At 35.3% G+C, this 22,327-nt stretch overlaps 1 protein-coding gene across 1 annotated transcript; it reads right to left on the bottom strand.

The window, feature by feature from the left end:
• Nucleotides 1-477: 477 nt before the first annotated feature.
• On the bottom strand, nt 478-20,401 carry LOC100375795 (histone acetyltransferase KAT6B-like). Its single transcript, XM_002730537.4, has 8 exons — nt 19,748-20,401; nt 11,955-12,123; nt 9,431-9,543; nt 8,849-8,930; nt 6,903-7,037; nt 6,294-6,435; nt 4,037-4,214; nt 478-2,239 (listed from the first exon to the last, which is right to left on the bottom strand). Exons 1-8 carry the CDS (start codon nt 20,264-20,266, stop codon nt 2,096-2,098), a joined length of 1,482 nt encoding a protein of 493 aa, XP_002730583.1. The 5' UTR covers nt 20,267-20,401; the 3' UTR covers nt 478-2,095.
• Between the last annotated feature and the right edge of the window lie 1,926 nt (nt 20,402-22,327).

The following is a 22,327-nucleotide window of genomic DNA, read 5'->3' as shown; positions in this document are numbered from 1 at the left end:
TGAATCTTGTCACCAAAGGTCACGCCACTAATGCAATTTTGCAGTCTTTTATATTGAGGTATCACGCACACACTGCAATGGTTCACACTTTTAAAAAATGCTGCATAGTTGAACACCAGTTATATCTTTCAGTTTCTGAATTAAAAAAAATTAAATAAAAAAAAAAACACCTTTAGCGAAAATGAGCACACAGCAAGTCAAAGCAATTGTACTAATGGAGCACTCAGAGAGACTCCTAATTACCGTACTTATCAATTTTAATAAAAAATAAGATGTGCTCAAACTGAAATCCATAAAGAGAATAAATCATGAACCAGTGACGCCATGTTAATAATGTAGTTGGACATAATATTTGTAACTGCATTGAACTGAGATTTTATTTATGTGCACATCACAAAATAGTGGAATATGGAATAAAAAAAACCAGTAAAAACAACTGCCTCTAAAGAATACTGTAATAAAGACACGCACAGCAACTCATTGTCAGTATGGTTTAATAAAACTTAAATTCACACTGAAATTAGATCAGAAAGGCAGTTGAATGTTCCATAAGCACCACATGAAAATACGGTCATACATGTTTTCACACTCAATTATTTGATTTGCATAGCATGAAGTGTCATCTCAACTATTGCAGGAGACGTGGATCAAACATGACTGCTTCATTCATACAATGTATTAGAATATCTAAAAGTTGATAACATGGATTCTCAGCTTAGTTTTGTTTCATAATGAAATATTTGCTGCCAATTATTACCCCCCCCCCTCCCCACAACAACAAACAAATGGGTTTTTGTCACGAATGTGTTTCGGCCCCAAAAAAGGCACGTTACTTACACCATTTGTTTGGAACATCTCAGGCCAAGAAACAATTTGTTTTTCTTAATTAGCCTAATTTATTTCAACATGCAAATTATATAAATACTATGCACTAGGGTAAACAAACAAGTTCCCTGCAAACTATGAAATGGAAATGACCCATTTCATCTGAATCTGAGAGATAAAGCATAAACGGTATGTATAACTGGCCAAGTACTAAACCTCAAACATGTAAATTAGCTAATTAATATGCACAGGTGTAAACAAACTAGATCAAACCACCAAATGGAACCTACACGTCTTTCAATCAAAGTAGTATGGTGGTATATAAAAAATGTAAAACTCTAATATTCAAATAAGCCAATTAATATGCACAGAATGAAAAGTAAATATAAACATGGGATCACCCTGTGTAATGAATTTAAATAGTTCTTTTAAATGCTCAACTTAAAGGTACAAGAAAATTAAACCTGCTTAAGAAAAAAATATTTGTCGCATTCTTCCCTTTCAATATAAGAAATCCATTTCCTATAACAAACAGCCATAGTTAATGGTAAATACTAGCACATTTTACCCAAGCAGAAACAGCCAATTTTCTAATATAAATTTTTCAAAACAGTTAACAGTTATCAAAAAATATAAAACCGTCGGATTTTGCTTAAATGTACCAGTAAATGAAGAGTGGTATATTTCAATAATAACAAAAATCTTTACATGCTTTTGTGTAAACATAGTTATGCAAATTAATCAGGTCAATTTAAGGTCAAAGGTAATGCAACATGAAGTACATAAGAAACGTATCACAAACATTGGCGATGTACTTTTCATATATTTCATTGAAACTCCTTGTACATACGTAAATCATGAATTTTTTGAAAAGTTTAAAAACTCTTGAAATCTTGACAGCGTCCTGTGTCTGGCAGTCTTGGACCTTCATACCCATAATGCACCAGAGAAAACAGGATATGACATCACAAGGTAGAATTTTAATATTTCATCACATTGTAAATTGCTTTAATCTTGCAAGAGACAAATTTTCCTGAATTTTTTTTATTTCTGGGAAAACTACGAACTTTTGGCGCAGTAACAGACAATATTTTGCTTAAATTATGAAAATGTTGTGAAAATTTATAGCGAGAAATGGTTAAATTATGAAAATGTTGTGAAAATTTATAGCGAGAAACGGTTTACAACATTTGTCATCATCTTCCATATTCTATATATATTATTTACAGCACCAAGTCAGCTTAATTCATATAATTTTATTGTACTCTCTTCACGTGAAAATGGAAGTCGGCTGGTTAAATGTCTGCAGCTTTTTAACATGATTGTACATCTTTAATGCTGGTCCCAGCTTCAATGAAAGCCCTGTTAATACATCACTTCTTTTCAGCAATAACAATGATTTGCCATCAATCTCCTGTGAAATATAAAAAAAAAAAATTATTTTCAAAGATTCAGTTGTGGGAAAAGTAAGATATGATTTGATTTGATTTATTTCACCAGAAAATATACAACAGAAAACAAACAATGTGAGAATGAAAAAAAAAAAAAACAAGTCATTGTCAATGACACGTCCCCGTTCCGTTCATATTTGAGTGGCATATACATTCAAAGCAGATCATGACCGAAATGCACCTGCATATGTACAACACATTGTACTAAATCTGAACAAAATCCATGCATGCATGACTGAGATCCGGTTCTGGAATTGTGAAAATACGTGATTTTAATGCATTTTCGGCCTTAAAATGGCCATCATTCAGCTATTGCTAAGCGGATCATGAAACAAATGCACATATCTATTTGTGACATGATGCACCATGTGTGTGTGAAGTTTGAACTTGATAAATCCAGACATGTCTTGGATACGGATCCAGAACTGAATTCTTTAAGAAAATGGCCGCCAGTCGGCCATTTCGAACTTGATCCGAAAAAAAAAATGACGTGCATCAAGGTCCTATTATGTTTAATGTAAGTACCGAATTTGAACAAAATCCGTCCATGCATAACTGAGATCCGGGTTCGGAATGGTGAAAATGTGCGATTTCAATGCATTTTCGGCCTTAAAGCGGCCGCCATTTGGCTATCGTTAATGGGACCATGAAACAAATGCACATACATATTTGTGACATGATGTACCTTGTGTGTGTGAAGTTTGAACTTGATCAATCCAGACATGTCTCGGATACGGATCCAGAACTGAATTCTTTAAAACAAAATGGCCGCCAGTCGGCCATTTCGAACTTGATCTGAAAAAAAAATGACGTGCATCAAGGTCCTATTATGTTTAATGTATGTACCAAATTTGAATGAAATCCGTCCATGCATAACTGAGATCTGGGTCCGGAATGGTGAAAATGTGCGATTTCAATGCATTTTCGGCCTTAAAGCAGCTGCCATTTGGCTATCGTTAATGGGATCATGAAACAAATGCACATACATATTTGTGACATGATGTACCTTGTGTGTGTGAAGTTTGAACTTGATCAATCCAGACATGTCTCTGATACGGATCCAGAACTGAATTCTTTAAAACAAAATGGCCGCCAGTCGGCCATTTCGAACTTGATCCGAAAAAAAAAATGACGTGCATCAAGGTCCTATTATGTTTAATGTATGTACCAAATTTGAACGAAATCCGTCCATGCATAACTGAGATCCGGGTCCGGAATGGTGAAAATGTGCCATTTTGATGCATTTTCGGCCTTAAAATGGCCGCTATTCGGCTATCGTTAATCGGATCATGAAAAAAATGCATGTGCATATGTCCCATATAATGTGTGATGTATGAGTGAAGTTTGAACATAATCGGTCCATGCATGTTCGAGATACAGGTGATCACGGACGCACGGACGCACGGACGCACGGACGCACACAGGGCAAAACATAAGTCCCCGTTTTCGGACTCCGTCCGAACGGGGACTAAAAAAAAGGATGTTTAAAATTTTCTGGTTTGGTCCAAGGAAAATAGTTCGTCTGAACTAATCTAGTTCAAGAACCAACTTATTGTATGATATTATGGTAATAAAACTGGGTAAATGATTAAATAATGATTAGAACAATTCAATTAAAATGGAGTTAGGTAGGTAGGACATCCAAGAATAGTAAAATATTAATAGAGTGAACACTGGTTGCAATTCTATCACGTGATAATCACTACATTCTTCACATGCTTACTAATCAGATCAAACGATCTAGGTAGAAATGTACGCACCTGTTCTTCAAACACGTGTGCTTGTTCGTGAAAACCCTCATTTTTAAAATAATTGGCGACATCTTTGATGTTCCAGTTTGCGGGATCACTAGAGATGCCAGATTTTGCAGACTGCTCAGGGAGATTGGCAGTTTGTGCTGTTGGCGTGGCAACATCTGGACTACTATCAGATTTGGGGCTGAAATAAATAAGTAACAATAAGTAAGTGAGAATTATATTTAATAAAACTGTTATTTTCGCATGTTGTACAAGATCCATGACAACATGATGACTTAAGGTAGCGGGGCTATTATTTGCATACTTGTTTTCATCTTCTAATTGTGACTAAATGACTACAAATAGACCCGGGAAAGTATATATTTTTAGAATCCCCTGACTTCAAGCTTCAAGTGTATTTTGCATGCACGTATCTGCATTCTACGACGCGTTACTCAATCAAAGGTGAAAAATTACTTTTTCTGTAAAAAAAATAATTACGCATTTATGCTGGCAATAAGAAGTATTTTTTTCACTTTTCCTAGTTGTTCAATAGTTGGTAAATTGAATGTGTCTGGTCAGTTTTATTCAAGCAACGCGTTTTAAAAAATAGTGTGCTGAATTTCAATTACTGTTTTAGTCGCATTGCCCCCAACTCAAACCACAACTCGTTGGTAAATAATTGATGAAATAGTTTGTCTGGACACATTCAAGTTCCTCTCATTGTCACCTTAAAGCTGTGAAAATTTGGTGTTAATCCGACGACAATAAGTATACGTTATTTTTTGTTAAAGACCTTGTATTTTGAAAAACATAAACTCCTAGAAAACGTCCATAAAGTAACAGCAAAGATTTTCAAGCTTGTTTATCGGCACAATCAATTTGTTTTCCCATCAAAGTCTGCTTTAACATGTGTAGGGACATCCAAATGTGTAAGGCTATTGGAAACCAACAAATAAAGGAATGGGATAGCTATAATTGGATAAATTCGGCATATGAAAACACCAAAATCAATGATTTTTTTTTCAGTGGCTGTGTGACCTTGTGTCTGACACATTCATATGCAAATGACTAATCTGTGAAACAAACAGGGGCGGAGACAAACCACTCAAATGTTTGGAAACACTCATTGTGTGTCAGATAGCTACTGATAACACATCCTAACATTGCTTTGTCTTGAGTTTATCTTTGAAACTTATAGGCACACAGATTAAACCTGTGTTGTTGATTTTGGAAAACACTACTGAGGCTGCCTTGCTTCCCTTCAGAAAATCTATATTTTAACCAACTTACATGACATTCTATGTTATATTGACTTTATCATATGAAAGTTTATGGTGCATTTCATCAATTAATAAATAAATGTGAAAATCGTAATTTTCAACACAAATAATAGTCTCGCTACCTTAACCGCTGTAATAAACTTTAGTCATTTTCCCAGTTGTAATGTAATACCGGAAATGCTGACAGTCCTTCTTGCCTAACACATAGAAGAAGCGCATTTAATACAGGAATGGTGGGAACCAAGGATGAAGTTCAACTGAGCTCGTCAAATCCCAAATGTTGTTGATTATATTTAAATATAACTTGTATCACGAGAAAATTTGAAACAATAAAATATAATCAAACTATCAAAATATTGAAATTAAATAACAGCAACCAAACTTAATGTTATGACAATAGTCTGTACGTCAGTACTGGAACTATGACATAATAAAATTATTAATAGTTGTCATACAATATTTGACTAAACATGATATATTTTGTCAATCGGATGAATAGTACAAATCAGGGAAAATGGCAACATTTTAGAGTCAATTGCAATGCAAAGCTACTCACAACATAATTAGCTAACTAAACCTCTACGCCCAAAAGTCAGACCAATCAGAGAGCAGCATGTGTCTTTTTAAATTTTGCCTTGTATATATGTTTTGACTCAATTGAAATTTTATTGCGGATTATTATCAAGGAGTCAGACATTTTCGCCAAACTATGAATTCAACAGCAAAGTTACATCACAGAATTCTCTATGATACTTCTATGTGTATCACTGTACAACGTATTTCTATGGCGTATGCGCAAACCGCGATCTGAAACGCTGGTTGAGAAGTCAGTGAAAACAGCTAAATTTGAAAAAATAACACAAACTCAACTTTGAGGTAATTCTGATACATGTTGCACATGTAGTCTTGTTAAATTATTCAGCAACTATCGCAAAGTACAGTAAAATGGCCTGGACGCCACCCCTTAGCATACTGAGAGAATATCTGACCAAACTGACCTTGTAACTTTTTTTTCTCTTGTTGTTTTATTTTCACTATTCTCAATCACTGCACCATCTTCTTCATCTTCTCCTGCATCCATGGATTCTGGAGATTCCGGAGATTCTAATGGCGTTGGCAAGATGCTGGTATCCATGGACACTGTGTAGAATAGTGAACAAAACTCATTAGTACCAAAAATACTGTCAGACAATGTAACGACAGGGCAGTGATCTCTTCTGCATATTACCAATTCCCTCATTCTATGATTTGAAATATTAACCAACACGGAAAATACACAATTCCCAAGAACAACAATTAGGAGGACTTGCAAATGTTGACAGTCTGGAGACATATTTAGAATTTTGCTTAAAAATGTGAAAAATAATTCTATACATCTATGAACCAAATGCAATAAGGCAGCAAGTGAAAAACAGAGCTCAAAGTCAAACAGATTCAATAGAAATGGAGTAAAACTTCTATGTAGCTCACATGTAATTGTTAATTGGCATTTCAACAATTGATTAAATTTGGTTGCTATGCAAATACTGTTGTTGAATGGGACTCTAATATTAGACGCCCATTTCTCTGACATTGAGTCACATAGTATCAAACTTTGACCTACTTACCTACTGTTTTCATGATTGGCTTTTCTTCCTCATCGTTACTTTCACCACTAGCTGCAGCTGGTGTAGCAGGACCGGAATCTAACGATGCCGGATCAATGTTCATGTCTTTGCAGCATTTTATACACATCCATTTTCCTGGTGTCAAAATATTACAAATATTAGAACAGAATAGAAAGCATTCACTATAACACTATTATACCAGAGGTATATTACTTGGGGTTTGCAACGCGCATAGTACCGTATGGTGACATCATGTCAAGATCCCATTCAAGTCTCATCTCGTAGATAGCGAGACTGATGCCACGACCTTCTGACATTACATATATTCAAGGTTTGTAATAAGACAATAAAACATGTCTTACCACTATCATAGTAAAAAAATGTAATAAATCGAAATGTACAGAAAATATAGTTTTTCGTATTTCATCATATCGTGAGCAACTATTTTGATCCACCTTGACCTCCTAGTATCCTAGATACCTTGGGCATGTGCATTGCTCCGAGTTGGGTGAGCTTATGCGAGAGCAAGATTGAAACAGGATCTTGGTATCATGTCACGCTACTTGCAAACCCCAAGTAATGTACCTCTGATTATACGCATTATGTTTGACCTCTAAAGGTCACACATCCTGGCAATTTCAAGAGGGAATTATTGTCCTATAACAGCAATAATTTTCAGTTTGCAATCTTAAATTATTTGTAAACTTCAATGAAATCAGTAGACATTTTGGGGGAGGGGAAAAATGAGAAATTGTCATTGATAGTATAATTTGGAGACACATAGCATCAACAAACTACTCATAGACTCTTAACATTACTATTACCATGGTTACTGAGCCATAAGAACTAATCAGAAACCTTCCTTAGCCGGGTTAGCCCAATGGAAAACTAATCTTGGGCTGCTCAAGGCATAAACAGAACTAAATATGGAAAAGTGAAAGTATAATCCCACAATATTGACGCCAGGAATCAACAAGGTAATAGCCATACATCATAGTAACGATTGTATGTCTCAAAATTATATTGTATTCCAAAAAAGTACCAGGATGTGATTTTTTGGGGGGTTTATGGATAAAGCCAGTTCATGCTTTAAAAGTGCCATTTGCCATGACTGTGGACAATTTAAACTGTAATAAGAGTGATTTGGAACTCCATGCATTGAATTTCACTTCAGTGAAAATTTCTCTGCTACAAAACATTACAATTTTCAAGTTTACAACATTTTTCGAAATCAGTAACTTCAGAAAATAAAACAAAAACCTCTTGCAATGATTAGATCAGATTAGATGTCAATATTTTGATTAGATCAGATTAGATGTCATTATTTTGATGCACTTTGTGTTTCCTCTGCAAATACTGACAATGCTATACTCCATAATTTGGTGATGACAAAAACGAGCGTTTTATACACAAAACTAATAAAACACAGGCATACCTCATCATGTGCAAACTGCTCATAGACCCTTTATATTATAATTTCCCTTTTACTCTGGGCTGGAGTAAAGCGCAGGAGTAAAGTAGCAACACAGCAATCTGTACTCCACCAGGTAACCATTTACTACTTATTTGTTTGCTCAGAGACACAACATCATAATACTAGTGAGATTTGAATTTATCACATGCATAACATGTGCATCTCCACAGTTTAAAGTAGGACAAGCCAAATAAAGAAATCCACATCATAGTTGGAATTACATACCGTAATAATAAATTTGTTTTCATGAACACTACAAAATAGTTGGAGCTTCAGATCTTTTAGACAGTCAGTGAAGTACAGCTTATGGCTCACATGTTCATTTTCAGAATGAGTCACAGACATAGCACACTTGCCTTCCCTTGTATTCACTAGTGTCTTTGACAGATCCATGTAAGGTCCATGCTAGGGACATGATTTAACCCTTTCAGACTATGTAGTTATTGAATGATTTACATTGAATGCTATTTACCTGTAGGTTTCCTCAGTATTTGGGGTGTATGACAAGCCATATGGTAGCCCTTATCACAGGCATCACAGAATAACAAGTTATCCTACAACAAAATTAAAATAATCACTGACGTCATTGGCCAAAAAAATCCAACTATTGTAAGTGCCACCATCTTGAACAAGCATTTTTTATATCGCAATGGTTAAACTTTTCACCACCAGTATCCTTCTTTTCATCACAAATTGTCTTGTTTGTAGTCTGCACTTTCCTTCAAAATATTGGGACAAAATTAGCCAAAAATTTTAAATAAAAACTTAAAATTGACCTAAATTTTGTCTGTTGGCTACAAAATTAGGGTCAATTTCAGGAAATATTGAAGACTATGGGGGAAAAAGTGGAGACAAATTAAGGCATGAAAGTCTGGTGGTGAAAAGGTCAATACACACCTCAATGGGTCACACAATACCCTGGATATTCCTATTTCAAACCATCATATCAAACTTTCAGGAAAATGAAGACATGTAATAAAATAGGTGCACCACCGAACAACCCTCACTTCGCCTAGCTTTAGGTATAATCTACAGATGGAAACGTAATACTTACAGCGTCACCAGAATCCCCACACACACAGCACGTCTTACAATCAAAGCATTGCCATGGTGACATCCGAGCTCTTACAGCAAGTTCCTGAGTGTAGTTCATACATGATGGATGTGCTACAAAAAAAAAAAAAAATTATTGTAATTATTATTATTTTGACATTATCAAAGTAAATATGTTAATTATCATTTTTGCTTTTGCTTTTCATAATGTATGTTTAAGAAGTTTTTTGTCATTTTCACTCTCTAAATATTTGTCCCTCATGAATGCAAGTGCCACAGTATTGAGTATTTGTAAACTGTGTGATTGTGAAAGGAAAGCAAGAAAGTCTAACGTTTTTATACACGTAGAGAAGAAATCTCAATTTATGACATTTACTACTAGGATGATAACAGAATGTACTTAAGATTGTGCACAGTAGCACAGATTTGCTCTATTATGAACCAAAAATTCCATTTATTGTATGTTTGATCTTTAAATTAAGATATTTAATCTTAATACTGCAATAAAATAAGACAATTCCTGATTCCCGAATTGATAGCGATTGCGGGTTTATTGTTTCTGCATATTGCGTGATCTGACGTCGACAAACCGGAAGATAGGACAGATTGCGATTATAGCAAACTTGCAGAAAGTCGAAAATATCACTTTTTACCAAAAATGACAAAAATATTCACTAAAATTAGAAAATTGAAGATATCATCACGAAATGAACAAATCTGAGAATGGTCTACATGTAGTATCTATATATGCAATATCAAAGCAATTGAACTATTGGTTTTTAACAAGAAGTCGAAAATATCACTTTTTACCAAAAATGACAAAAATATTCACCAAAATTAGAGAATTGAAGATATCATCACAAAATGAACAAATCTGAGAGAGGTCCACATGTAGTACCTATATATGTAATATCAAAGCAATCAGACTTGCGGTTTTTAACAAGAAGTCGAAAATATCACTTTTTACCAAAAATAACAAAATTATTCACCAAAATTAGAAAATTGAAGATATCATCACGAAATGAACAAATCTGAGAGAGGTCCACATGTAGTACCTATATATGTAGAATCAAAGCAATTGGACTTGCGGTTTTTAACAAGAAGTCGAAAATATCACTTTTTACCAAAAATGACAAAAATATTCACCAAAATTAGAGAATTAAAGATATCATTACAAAATGAACAAATTTGAGAAAGGTCCACATGTACTGTAAAATCTGTATTAGAAACCGCGGCTTCTATTAAAATGGCACAATGCAATATAAGGGATGTGGCTTCTATTAGAGCATCTACACATATGAGTAATGGTGAATTTTTGGTTCTCAATTGTTCAGAAAGAATGGGTGCGACTTCTATTAGGGATGCGGCTTCTAATACAGATTTTACGGTAGTACCTATATATGTAGAATCAAAGCAATTGGACTTGCGTTTTTTAACAAGAAGTCGAAAATATCACTTTTTACCAAAAATGACAAAAATATTCACCAAAATTAGAGAATTGAAGATATCAACATGAAATGAACAAACCTAAGAGAGGTCTACCCAAGGTACATATACACCAAGTATAAAAGCATTCAGGCTTGCAGTTTTCAAGGAGAAGTCAAAAAAGTAAAACATTGACACGGACGACGACGGACAATCACTCGTATGATAAGCTTCGCTCGACAAAGTCGACAGCGGAGCTAAAAACTAACATGCATCATAATTTTGGAGGTATTTTAGGAGTTAAACAATGTCACGGTCGTATTTAACTTAGCGAAACACGCACGTAACACATCTTTTTACTTTATTTTCTCAGAAAAAATAATTTTTTTTTAATTGGTATTCAACTTTTTTTAGCTGTATTATATTGGTCTTCTAGAAACCCCATTTTGTACCCACAGATGCTCACGCCATTTATTTTTCCAAAACTGTTTTAAATATGACTTCTTTCGGGGTTGCACGTTTTTTTTCCTACTTCTTATATTTCTGTTCTACCATAGCATATTGCCTGGTGGGTTACGTATGCGCAAACAGACTTACAAGGTGTCTGTCAGGAATCAGAAATTGTAGGAGTACTCTATGGAAAGCAACAAATTTTACAATGATGACAGCTACACGTCTCTAACCTGCCAGTATTTTTGCGGAGGACGAAATGTTACTTTGACAATTTCACATTTAAATCTCTAATTTAAATTTATTACAAGAGATCAAAAAAAAAAAGTGTATTGAACAGTAGGCCGAGTTCACCCCTAAGCCTGTAAAGTTGACGTGAAGTGAACAAAATCTGAATATGATAAATAATGTAACCATTGCCGTATAGGATAAGCGATTCTGTTGTAAATAATTTACAATAGAATTACTTTGTGTCATGCGATCACTGACATAACAACTCCAGAATATATATGGCATTTAAAGAGGTGTTAAAAGATGAAGATCTATCTACTGGGTTTGTTCTACCGGGTTTGTTTATTACCCTGTAAAGATGTGTGTTGGTTCATTCTCGCCTCAAACTAGCTTTGTGAGTTTATTATTTCTTTACTCACCCTTTGCATTGCAGTCTTTACACACCAATAAATCCTCAGTCTTGCCATTTCTGTTACATTCAGCAGTTAACAAGCAGTAGTCGCATTTAGTGTCAGTGACCTCTTCCTTGCAGGCAACCTTAGACAGTGGCTCCTGCTCAAAATCAGGACCATGAGTCTTTTTAATTCTCTGAAATACAGAAATTTGCATATTTAATATTAATCCATATTTGAACATTTTTGTGCAACACATTTTTCTTATAATCAATTTATTTATTTTGAATGGACACACGTTCCCAGTGGCTGCAGGTCTTGATCAAATTTATTGACAAAATATAAAAATTGTGTGAATATATTTATAAACATCTCTTTGACATATTTGTAGAGGGCGCTAGTCACCAGAGAACCAAGAAAATTTTATTCTCCATGCAGTGCAGGTTGTAGAAATAAAAGCAAAAGTTTTCAGTTCATTTATTCCAAAATCTATGTGTATGCATTTTTTTTTTTTAACATACACATACGCTTACAACAGAGGTGTGTCTATATAAAGTCACTTTTTAATAATGCTGCATACAAAACACTCTTCTACTGAAGTCATGCATTTAATAGAGTAAATATAGTATTTCAAATTATTTAGATTGGGCAAATATTATACTACAATGGACACCCGTTATTAGAGAAAGATCTAATCAACCTGCAGTGATCATTCTTTACCACGAGTGTATTTTTACATGCATAGAGAACAACAAAATAGCGAGCCGATAGCGTACTTCTCCAACAACCCATTCTCCTAATTAATTGTACTTCCTTACAAGTGGGAAGTAAGAACTCTTCTTGCAGAGTTAGCAGCTGACTATGCAAATAGAGCACTTAAAATAAAAAATAAAATCTTGGAAGCCAAGCTGGGCTACCATGTCAAAGACCATGTTCTTGGCTCTAGTAAACACAGATAAATAAATGTCCTTGCATTTTGGCATGTCAATTTAAAAAAATTTCTTTGTAATTATCTGGTAGTTCAGTGGGCAACAAATTTTTGAAAAGTATAGCTCTGGGACTGGAAGTAGTAATCTATGTGCCTTAATTGGCCTTTATCCAAGCCTCACTTTCACATTGATAAAAAGTTTTGGCTGCAAATCATACATATTGTATATTTGCAGGAGACCTGAAAGAGACACTTGGAATGCAAATTAGTCAGCAATAGTTCAGGTTGCATGAGTGGGCATGTCTTGTGATTGGTGTAGATGTGTTTGATTCTGACACACTAGAATTAAGGACTGCAATATGATCCTTGTCTCCCACATGATGAGAATGAAGTGTGATACTGCAAATTTCAAACTCTAGAGGTAGAACCCATGATTTCACTAATGCTGAATGGATGCACAAACCACAACAATCTGAGAATAACTGAACTCTCAGGCTGGCTATCAAAAAAAAAGATTCAACAGAGAGTATGGTGCCAGTAATGCGATTACATTAGTCAGTGGAACCTAATCCATTCTATATAACCTCCAGAGAAGCAAGCACAAACTCCATGTGTTGTTGTCACTGCTAAAATGTTGGGAACATCACAATTTCAGAACATTTTAAGGACATTTTTCCTGTCGCTAATCAGCAAAAACAAGTCATGTGGCTCTGTCGCTAATCAGCAAAAACAAGTCATGTGGCTCTGTCACTCTCAAAAAGACCTTGGCAGCTTTTTACGAATAAGGTCCATTGAGATCTACAGGCACCAAATAGTATTCAACCAAAAACAGGATTACTATGTTATAGTTTATAATAGAGACCCCAGCGAAAAACATAACTAAAATTTTAATGTTGACATTTCTATTTTTTGAATTCATGAAACATTTTTACGTCTTCCATTTTGGAGAAATGTCATTCTGTCTAATGTGTTCCAGCAATATCAGTATTAACCCTTTGAACATCATCTTTTTTCCCCCGCCAAAAATGTTTTAACATTTTTTATGTATTTTTCTATAACTACAATCATTTTTAATCAAATAGACATAATTTTCCATTACCAGCAAGTAGTGGTCTTCATATAAAACAGTACAAATTATACAGGTTATTTTATGACAGATGACAAAATTCCTCTAGCCTCATCAATATTTGACAAAGACCATGTTCTACTATAAAAATGAACATTTTCAGATCAGATGGCTTTTCTTTCCTGGCTTAGAGTCATTTAATAACACAGGACAGGATATTACCGCTTAAACTATTCAGAGTTTTTAACTCATCAAAAGAAAACCATTCATAAAATAAACTTACAGAATTTTCTAATATTTTCTTCAAAAATGTTGTCATGGAAAATTAGGTTTCATCTAAAGTTAGTGGAAAACACATATTTTGTCGAGGAAAACTATTGCGTTGCTACTGTGCAACAATGACTACAAAATAAATTTACAGAAAATTGCAACATGGTGGTAAATAACCTTGTTCACTATAACACTGACTATGACACAAAAGTGTTTTCCGCATGATTCTGAGAGTTCTAAACTTCATCCATGCAAGATCTCTTCAGAAACTGCAAATGCATTTCTATTAATTTTGAGGCACCTCAGAAATATTTTTTTTTCAACTTGTTTTTTTTTTTTTTCATAATTTTTTTTATTTCGCAATAAAGAAATAGATACAGAGCAGATGACATAATCCCCCCTGAGAAAAACTTCCTACCTAAAAACTTGGTGATGAACCACGAAAAATACTATAAGAAAGAACTTTTTAACAGAATTGTAGATAAACCAAAAATTGGATTTTTAGAAATAACACTGCGATTTATGCAAGTGTATAAGGTATCGTATAAGGCAAATGCGCTATAACGGTCTTGATAAGAAAAACGATCTAGTATAACAGAGCAAGGTAATACAATGTAAGCTAACAGCATATTTGGAAACTATATTATGTATCAACTATGATCCAATTATTCTGCATGGAAAAACCAATTGTGATGTGGGGGTGGGGTGGATTATCTGCCATTTTCGTGCAATAATTGCTCATTTTTGGAAAAGAAATTGTAGCCATTTTCATTCAAGTTTCTAATCATAGATTTGTACTTGAGTGTCAGTTTCTTTTCACAATGCAAAATCATCCCCCGGTAATCTGGATAATATTAAAGTTCAGCTCAAGTAATGGTGGAATTATACGCAAAGATGATCACATCAAGTGACTGTACAGACATTCATTCTTTTCTTGGATATTTTAAGTTTTCCTCTTGTTTCTTTTTGCGCAAAGATTGATTTTAAATTTGTTTTTATATACAGACCACACACGCCTCAACTGAATGGAGTTTCTCACTCAATGGGATTGAGATAACCCCCATTTTTCTATTGGAACATTTTTGTAATCAAGTTACAAGAAATAACATTTCACTTTTCTATACACTTTCTCATCAACAACTGGCTATATGAAAAAGCTAAGTCCAACAGACTAGTGTGTTCTTGAATACATTCAAAACCAAAATAGGATAGTAGTAATGTAATAACTTTTTGTCACAATCACACAATTGTTAACAATAAAATTTTATAAAAAGAGCATTTTGAAAATTACAATTTACATTTGGAGGCCAACATTTTGGATCATTAGAAAGAAATACAAATTGAGCACTCTCCAATTACCAATTTCTAAGTTAGCCATATTCTCAAAGATGGGTCGGAACAGGAAGTCAGAAGACAAAAGATTTTTTCATTAGGATGGGGGAAACAGAGATGTTAATCCGAAAATTCGTTGTCTATTCTTGTTTGTGATTGGTCCTGGCAACGTTTGGGGGATTGTGATGTAGCTCCGTATTTGAGAATAAAGACAATATACTGTAAAATACTGTATTTTAGCTGGAATTTAATTTTTGCTGAAAAGACTTTGGGTGTTTTTGTATAGAATTTATTTTCACAGATTTTTGACGAGTTGAATGTAAAATATAGGAAAAAAGGTATATTTGCTGGATTTTATTTTCACTGAATCATTCATTCAGCGAAAATAGCAAAAAATTGATTGCAAGGGAAAATAAAGTATTTTACAGTACGGAAAACCTAGTCAAGGTCAGGTTACTGGAAACGCTCTAGTTTACACTTTATTTTAATTACACAATCCCTAAATTGAGAATTAACCAATATTAAAACAAACATTTCAAGTACATTTGATTCGTACTCATCTGTATGTTTGTTTAGTTAGGAAACACAATTTCAGAAAATTTTTCACAGAGTCTGGCACGAACAAATTTACATTAATACAATGTACATGACAGTTTCTGTTCATACCAGTTATTTTTTTATAAACTACAAAGAATGTGAAATAATGTTGCATCAAAATCTTGCAACTAAAGAGTTAATTAAATATTACTCATTTTAGGATAATACCTGTTTGCATAATTACCACAGAAATTAAAATATAGAGTAATAAGTCCCTTTCGTTAATATATATCTAATTCTATCTTGTATTTTATTTGTGTAGTTATTGATACAAGTTTAAAACTTCCAATTCAAAAACGATTGAAAGCCTTTATGCATATTTACAACATCAAGTATTCCAATTGGCTACTTGGGGAGTGATTCTGATGATGTCACTACATATCATTAGCTCATGAATAATTCATGAGAAAATTTGTCATTCTGCTATGCTGGATAGATGGAGTCAGAATCTCCCAAGGTGAATTACGGAAGATTAATCAAAATTTTAAGAAAAACATCAGTTTTACACAACATTTTCATGTTTTTTCTTCTTATAATTCTCAAAAGTCTTTTATGTAAATTTTGGGGAAATCAATTCTTACTGAAACCAGGCACAGTAATCGTTGTATAACTAGGTCACTGTTAGTAGGGTAGGAGATTTCCCTTGCGTTTGGCAAGCAGATTATACAGAGCCGCGAATTCCAGAATCCAGATTTGGAACGAAAAGGAAAAAAATCAGTTTTGACATTTTTACTGAATTTTAATACCTGGCATTAAAATGTCACGTTCACTTCACCCGCCCAACATTGTTCCTTGTTAGACAGACTCCTTTCAGAGGCAATTGTCGTCATTTATTTGAGCATAAACTGTTGCCATGGTGACTCACAATCTATTCACATCAAATTAGATCTTTAGTCCTATAGCACACTACCACACGCCTGTCTAACAATTATAGTGTCAATGTCTAACATCATTGGACGCTGATGACCCGACCTTTAACCCAAGAGCAAAAGGTAATCACCTCATCCAGAAAGCAGTGATAACAGTGGCTAGAGAAATTTATTCTCCAGTCTTTACCATGACCATTACACATCTGCTTTCAAAGCCATCTGTTAACACACCATGATGTCTGTCATGTACTGACTTGATCCCTACCACTAAGAACAATACTAAAGCATGGGGAGGGGGAAGAGGGACACAAAACTGTTTCAAACTATTCCTAACAAATTTTTAATTCCAAAAAAATTCCACTAAAAACAAAATTATTCATGTTTTTGGTCAAAGCAAATTTAAAATTAAAATAACCACAAAGATTTGCATCGTATGTTTCAAACGCAAGAGTCAAAACGTGTACACATCAATTTTAGAAAATGATCATTACATTTTTTTTCCTGGTTCTAAATTATGGCAAAAAACAATGGAGGTATTGCTAGCCATGAATCTACATTCATTGAATCTATGCGACTCTCCCATGTCACTCCAGATGGGTCAAGATAATACGGTTAAAAACACCCATTAACCATACACAAGCGGTCGATACGACAGCACTCTCAGACGAATCTTAGAAACATAATACTTGTTAAATGGCTAGCTTGGCTGATATATCAGTTCTGCAAACTGAAAACTGAATGCAGCATGTTTGAAGATTGCCATTTGCTGCTATGTCAAGTCAGCCAATCTGATTCATCTAGTTAGTGTTGACTGAAATCCACTATATGGCCCAGGGTACCTGGAGTGGGCGGTGAAACCCTCAAAATGTGCAGCCATAATTTGAGGCCACTATTATACAAGCAAACTGGACAAATACTGTATCATTTCCAGTATATACAGATGCTGTATTTCCTCTATTAGAAGCACATCTCTAATAGAAGTGTACATAAATCCCAAATCATTCATTCTTTTCGTATAGCAAAAATGGTATGATGAATCTTAGTGTGAACCCCATTAGTTCATTAATTTATTCCCTAAAACGGACATTAAATTAAAACTTCACTATTTAAATCCAGTCATAATAAACATTCATTCAAAATTATTGAAATATTAAGCAACAAACAGATTTTCAGCATAATCTTTCATGTGGTAGCTGACGGTAGCAGAATACCCAAGCTACCTTAACACTATGACCACCCAAGGTACACATAAACTTACTTTCAATGATTTATATGCGATTATTAATTTAGAACCTGTCACAATACAACACCCTACTTTTAAAATTTTACGAAATTACCTATCACGAATTGAAAATTTATTTCAGTCTATATATTAATTGAATCAGTGATTGGTAATATTCAAATGACGATAAATTTTGTATTACAGGATACAGACGTGATAGAAGTAAATAGATTCATAGTCACATGACCCGATTCAAGGTTAAGAAGAATAGGTCTCATTTTCACTGCTATAATATTATAATAAGGCATGCATCACAGCTATAACTGAAGTAAAATACTGGTAATTTTTTACAAAATACTTTCGATACTGTTAGTTTTATCTACATCATCGACAAATATACACTGCAAAATAATAACTTGAGTGCACTGGCCTAATACTGCTCGCAGGCATAAATCACATGACCCAATTGTCGAGGTCAAGGTTGAATATAGGTATGAGTTCTTAATTTTATTTACCGTCTATTATCTAATTCAATATGGGAAATAATTATGGTCACACTAATATCTCCTGTTGGCTTTTTTTTTTTACAAAAAGACTGAAATAAAAAATTTAATAGGATAACTGAAAACATGTTCTCAATTCACATGTTCATAATGCAGTTAATTTAAAAATATCAAAAAATAATAAATAAAATAAAAAAACTTAAAATATGGAAAAACTAGCAAATGTCTTTGAAAAATATCGCAAAAGCAAATAAAAAGAATACAAACAAAAACAACATTCTTCGCTCATTGCCATGGAATTTGCAAGACAAACTAGAATCAACCACAAAACAAAAGAAAACGCTTGACACGCGCTTCTGTAACCGCACGTAAAAATGCAAAACCTTATCAATTTTCGTAACGCGCTGGAGATTTCGTGACAGAAAGTCTGCCCCATTTTTCCGCGCTGAAAGAACAATTGCGCATATTAATATGTACAGCACGAACTTCAGCCAGCAAAAGGACCGTAATACGAATGTGCGCACATCGCAATGTTGACAAACCTCGAACGATACGCTCACTGTTCGGCCGAATTTTACGACAAATTTGTCACGGAGTTTTCACACAAGCAGTGGCAAAACAAAGGCACGGTTTATTTTAGAAAGGTTTTTATCGCTGCGGTGAATGCTTGTTGTCGAGAAAGGACGAAAACCCGGCATGAAATTTAAGCCACAAAAGCATCTACTAAAAACAATATGCAAATTTATTCATGCGACACGCACGTATTCCAGTGCGAAGTGGCTTAGTCGTTTTTTGCGGGTTGTCTAGGCCTCACAAATGGTGCGATTTCACCCGAAATACAGTCCTCAAATCAACAACATGCACTATGGGCAACAATCGACAATAATCCGGCTACATTTCCGCCTCATTTTCTTAAAGTGCGACAAATTCTGACCTTCAAACTTGAGTGTATTTTACGAAGGGATACCCCTATCTGAGCTCAACGACTATGCAAATAACCGCTTGTCTAACAAAAATCGCAGCGTACTATTACCTTCCGTTTGGCTGGTCTACCGGCTTTTTTTGGCGAATCGCTGTCCTTCAGTGTATAGTTCGTTCCATTTTTCAACTTAATTAAGCGTCCAGCGTCCACTTCCCTTTGTAAAGCCACTTGCAAGTTTGTTTTTATGAGTTTCGTGGTATGATCATCGGCCAGTAAAAACTTTTCAATTTCGCGAATTCCGGTGCCCGAGTTTCGGCCATCTTCCTCGGTCAGTTTCCTGACGGCTATCTTCAAACTTCGCGTTGTCTCGGCAGAGTTGAGCACATTGCCGCTGAGGTGGCTTTTTCTCCACTTAGCCGCATTGCGGTAACTTGTACTTCCTTTGTAATCGACTTTTATCACGATTTCCGAGTCAACCAAGCGCTCCAACTCTGCTTCAGTTTCAGCAGCCGCTACTCCATGTTTGCGCTCGACCATGTGGCAAATTCGCTCGATGTCTGGTCGGGCTTTTCGGCTCCGCAGTGAGTCGATTGTTTCTAAAATCCAATCCTTGTACTTCGCGTTAGACATAGTTGGTATGCGATTGCCGGTCCGTTTGGGGGTTCACAGTGTAAAACTCGCCGAGCGTGCGGTGATTTTCGGAGAGTGAAGGCCAGTCACAAAATTCAGCGCAAAAACGAATAGTTAATTAGGCGGTTTCACGTTACTGCGCATGCGTTGGTCAATCCTACGCAGTGTTGTATGGGAGTCCGCAAAAACGGGGAATTTCTAAAAACTTTTGCAACTAAAATATTGACCATGGCGTCCGTTCGTATAATCGCATTTTAATTTTCTTATCAAAGTGCGGATGCAGGCTTTCATTTCACCGGTGAACGAAGCGCGCTCTAAATTTCCACATTGCTGAATTTTCACTGCGACAGAAGGCAACCTCGCAATATTTGTAATGCGCTTTTTTCGGCTGTCGCCAACCAGCCCTCAAAATTCCATATAAAAAAGCGCGCGTGGACATTTCTATGCTGCACACACGGACCTAGCTTTGTTCCACGGCATCTGCGAGCTTTTCAACGTTTCATTACACACGGGTTGACAATGCGAACGGTGACCGGTTAAACCGTTCAACAAAAGACAGTTGCATCTGCAGTCTTTGTCGCACGCAATTTCAGCACAAGAAAAGAGCGCTTATAATATGTTTGTCCAAAGGCCACGGCTCCACAATTCACCTTCTTTTCAGGCTACTTTAAAAATTAACATTTTTAGTTGTGGTTAGCCCGTTTAATCAGCGAGGCGTTTCGACGCCATCATGATTTCGTTTACACACTCGGGTTTCCAGAAAAGTTGGCAGTAGCGTAAACTGATAACAGTTTGTAAAGATCGTGGGCGAACTCACGTATTTTGACGTCATCGGATAGGCCCAGCCTGTGTGTTGGCTGAAGTGAGGTCATATGAGAGCGGTGTCGAGGCGCACGCGCACATGACTGACGCGGAAACTGTTTTAATGATTCTCACTAAATGTTCGGTGAGAACACAGTATAGTATACTCCCTTTGATAAAATCGCGTCTATCGACCACCATGTCGCCTTAGCCGCATAACATAGGGTATATGGTTACCAGCACTATAGGTGGATTGTTTATTTATGATCTTGCGGGTAAAGCACCTCGTGAATTTCGCTCAAAAAAAAAACGCTCGGTAAAAACGAGACCGCACCTTAAAATTAAACCACGGAGCTAGTAGTATCCATTGACACACTATTGATCGGAGAACAAGAACTCAGTTTACAGCCATGTTATCATTTTTGTGGGGATAATATAATCAGAAAAGCTGTTTATAAACATAAGAAAACCGTTACGTGTCTAAAGAAACGTTAAATCTGCAGCTAGTACGATGAATAAATCAAAATGTATTAAAAAATTCTATTTTTTCAGAATATCATATTTTTTTAGCCATGAGGAATTATCAGTTATCACATGACCAGAACCGTAGTTATGATGGAAAATATTGGTTGCCATCTGACCCAACTTTTAAGAACCGCGAGGTCAACTAAGAGAAAATGTACTCTTCCGCGAAAATGCGAAGATTTCCAGCCATGCATCGTCTCCGCGGGATAGATACACGCTACATCAACCGAGTCGTTTAGATGAAAAATAATAATGTACACGCGCAGTGCACAGAAAGCGCGCATGTGGAAACAAATGCGATATCACCCGAAAAGAGACGGGCGAAAATTAACGCACCGGGTCGGCCTAGCCTATGAAATTCAATCCTTTATTCAGTTTTCTCGGGTTTTTATCCGTGACGTAATGACCGTTAATGGGTGCATTCTCGAGTAATTCTGGGTTAGCGGCGTCTAATATCATCATAATGATATGAAACGAGTAAACTAAAATGGCGACTACTTCGGTGATGTCACGTGCTTATGCGACGTGGCACTCTTTTTTCTCCTCATGCGTTAACATTCAGTGTATTGAGACACAGTTTATTACGCAGACAACCGGTGAACTGCGAGATATTGGCGTCTCTCTTCAATGTGCGAGGATACTGCCCGCCACACCTCTAAAATATAAATCGGATTGTTCTAGAGAAAATCCAAAAGCGGCAGGAGATTGTTTAAATTAATCCATAAAGCAAAGCGC

The sequence above is a fragment of the Saccoglossus kowalevskii genome, chromosome 9 (assembly GCF_978046115.1).
Source record: "Saccoglossus kowalevskii chromosome 9, keSacKowa6.1, whole genome shotgun sequence".
In the NCBI taxonomy this organism is placed as follows: domain Eukaryota; kingdom Metazoa; phylum Hemichordata; class Enteropneusta; family Harrimaniidae; genus Saccoglossus; species Saccoglossus kowalevskii.
This window is presented reverse-complemented; position numbering and strand designations above follow the sequence as displayed.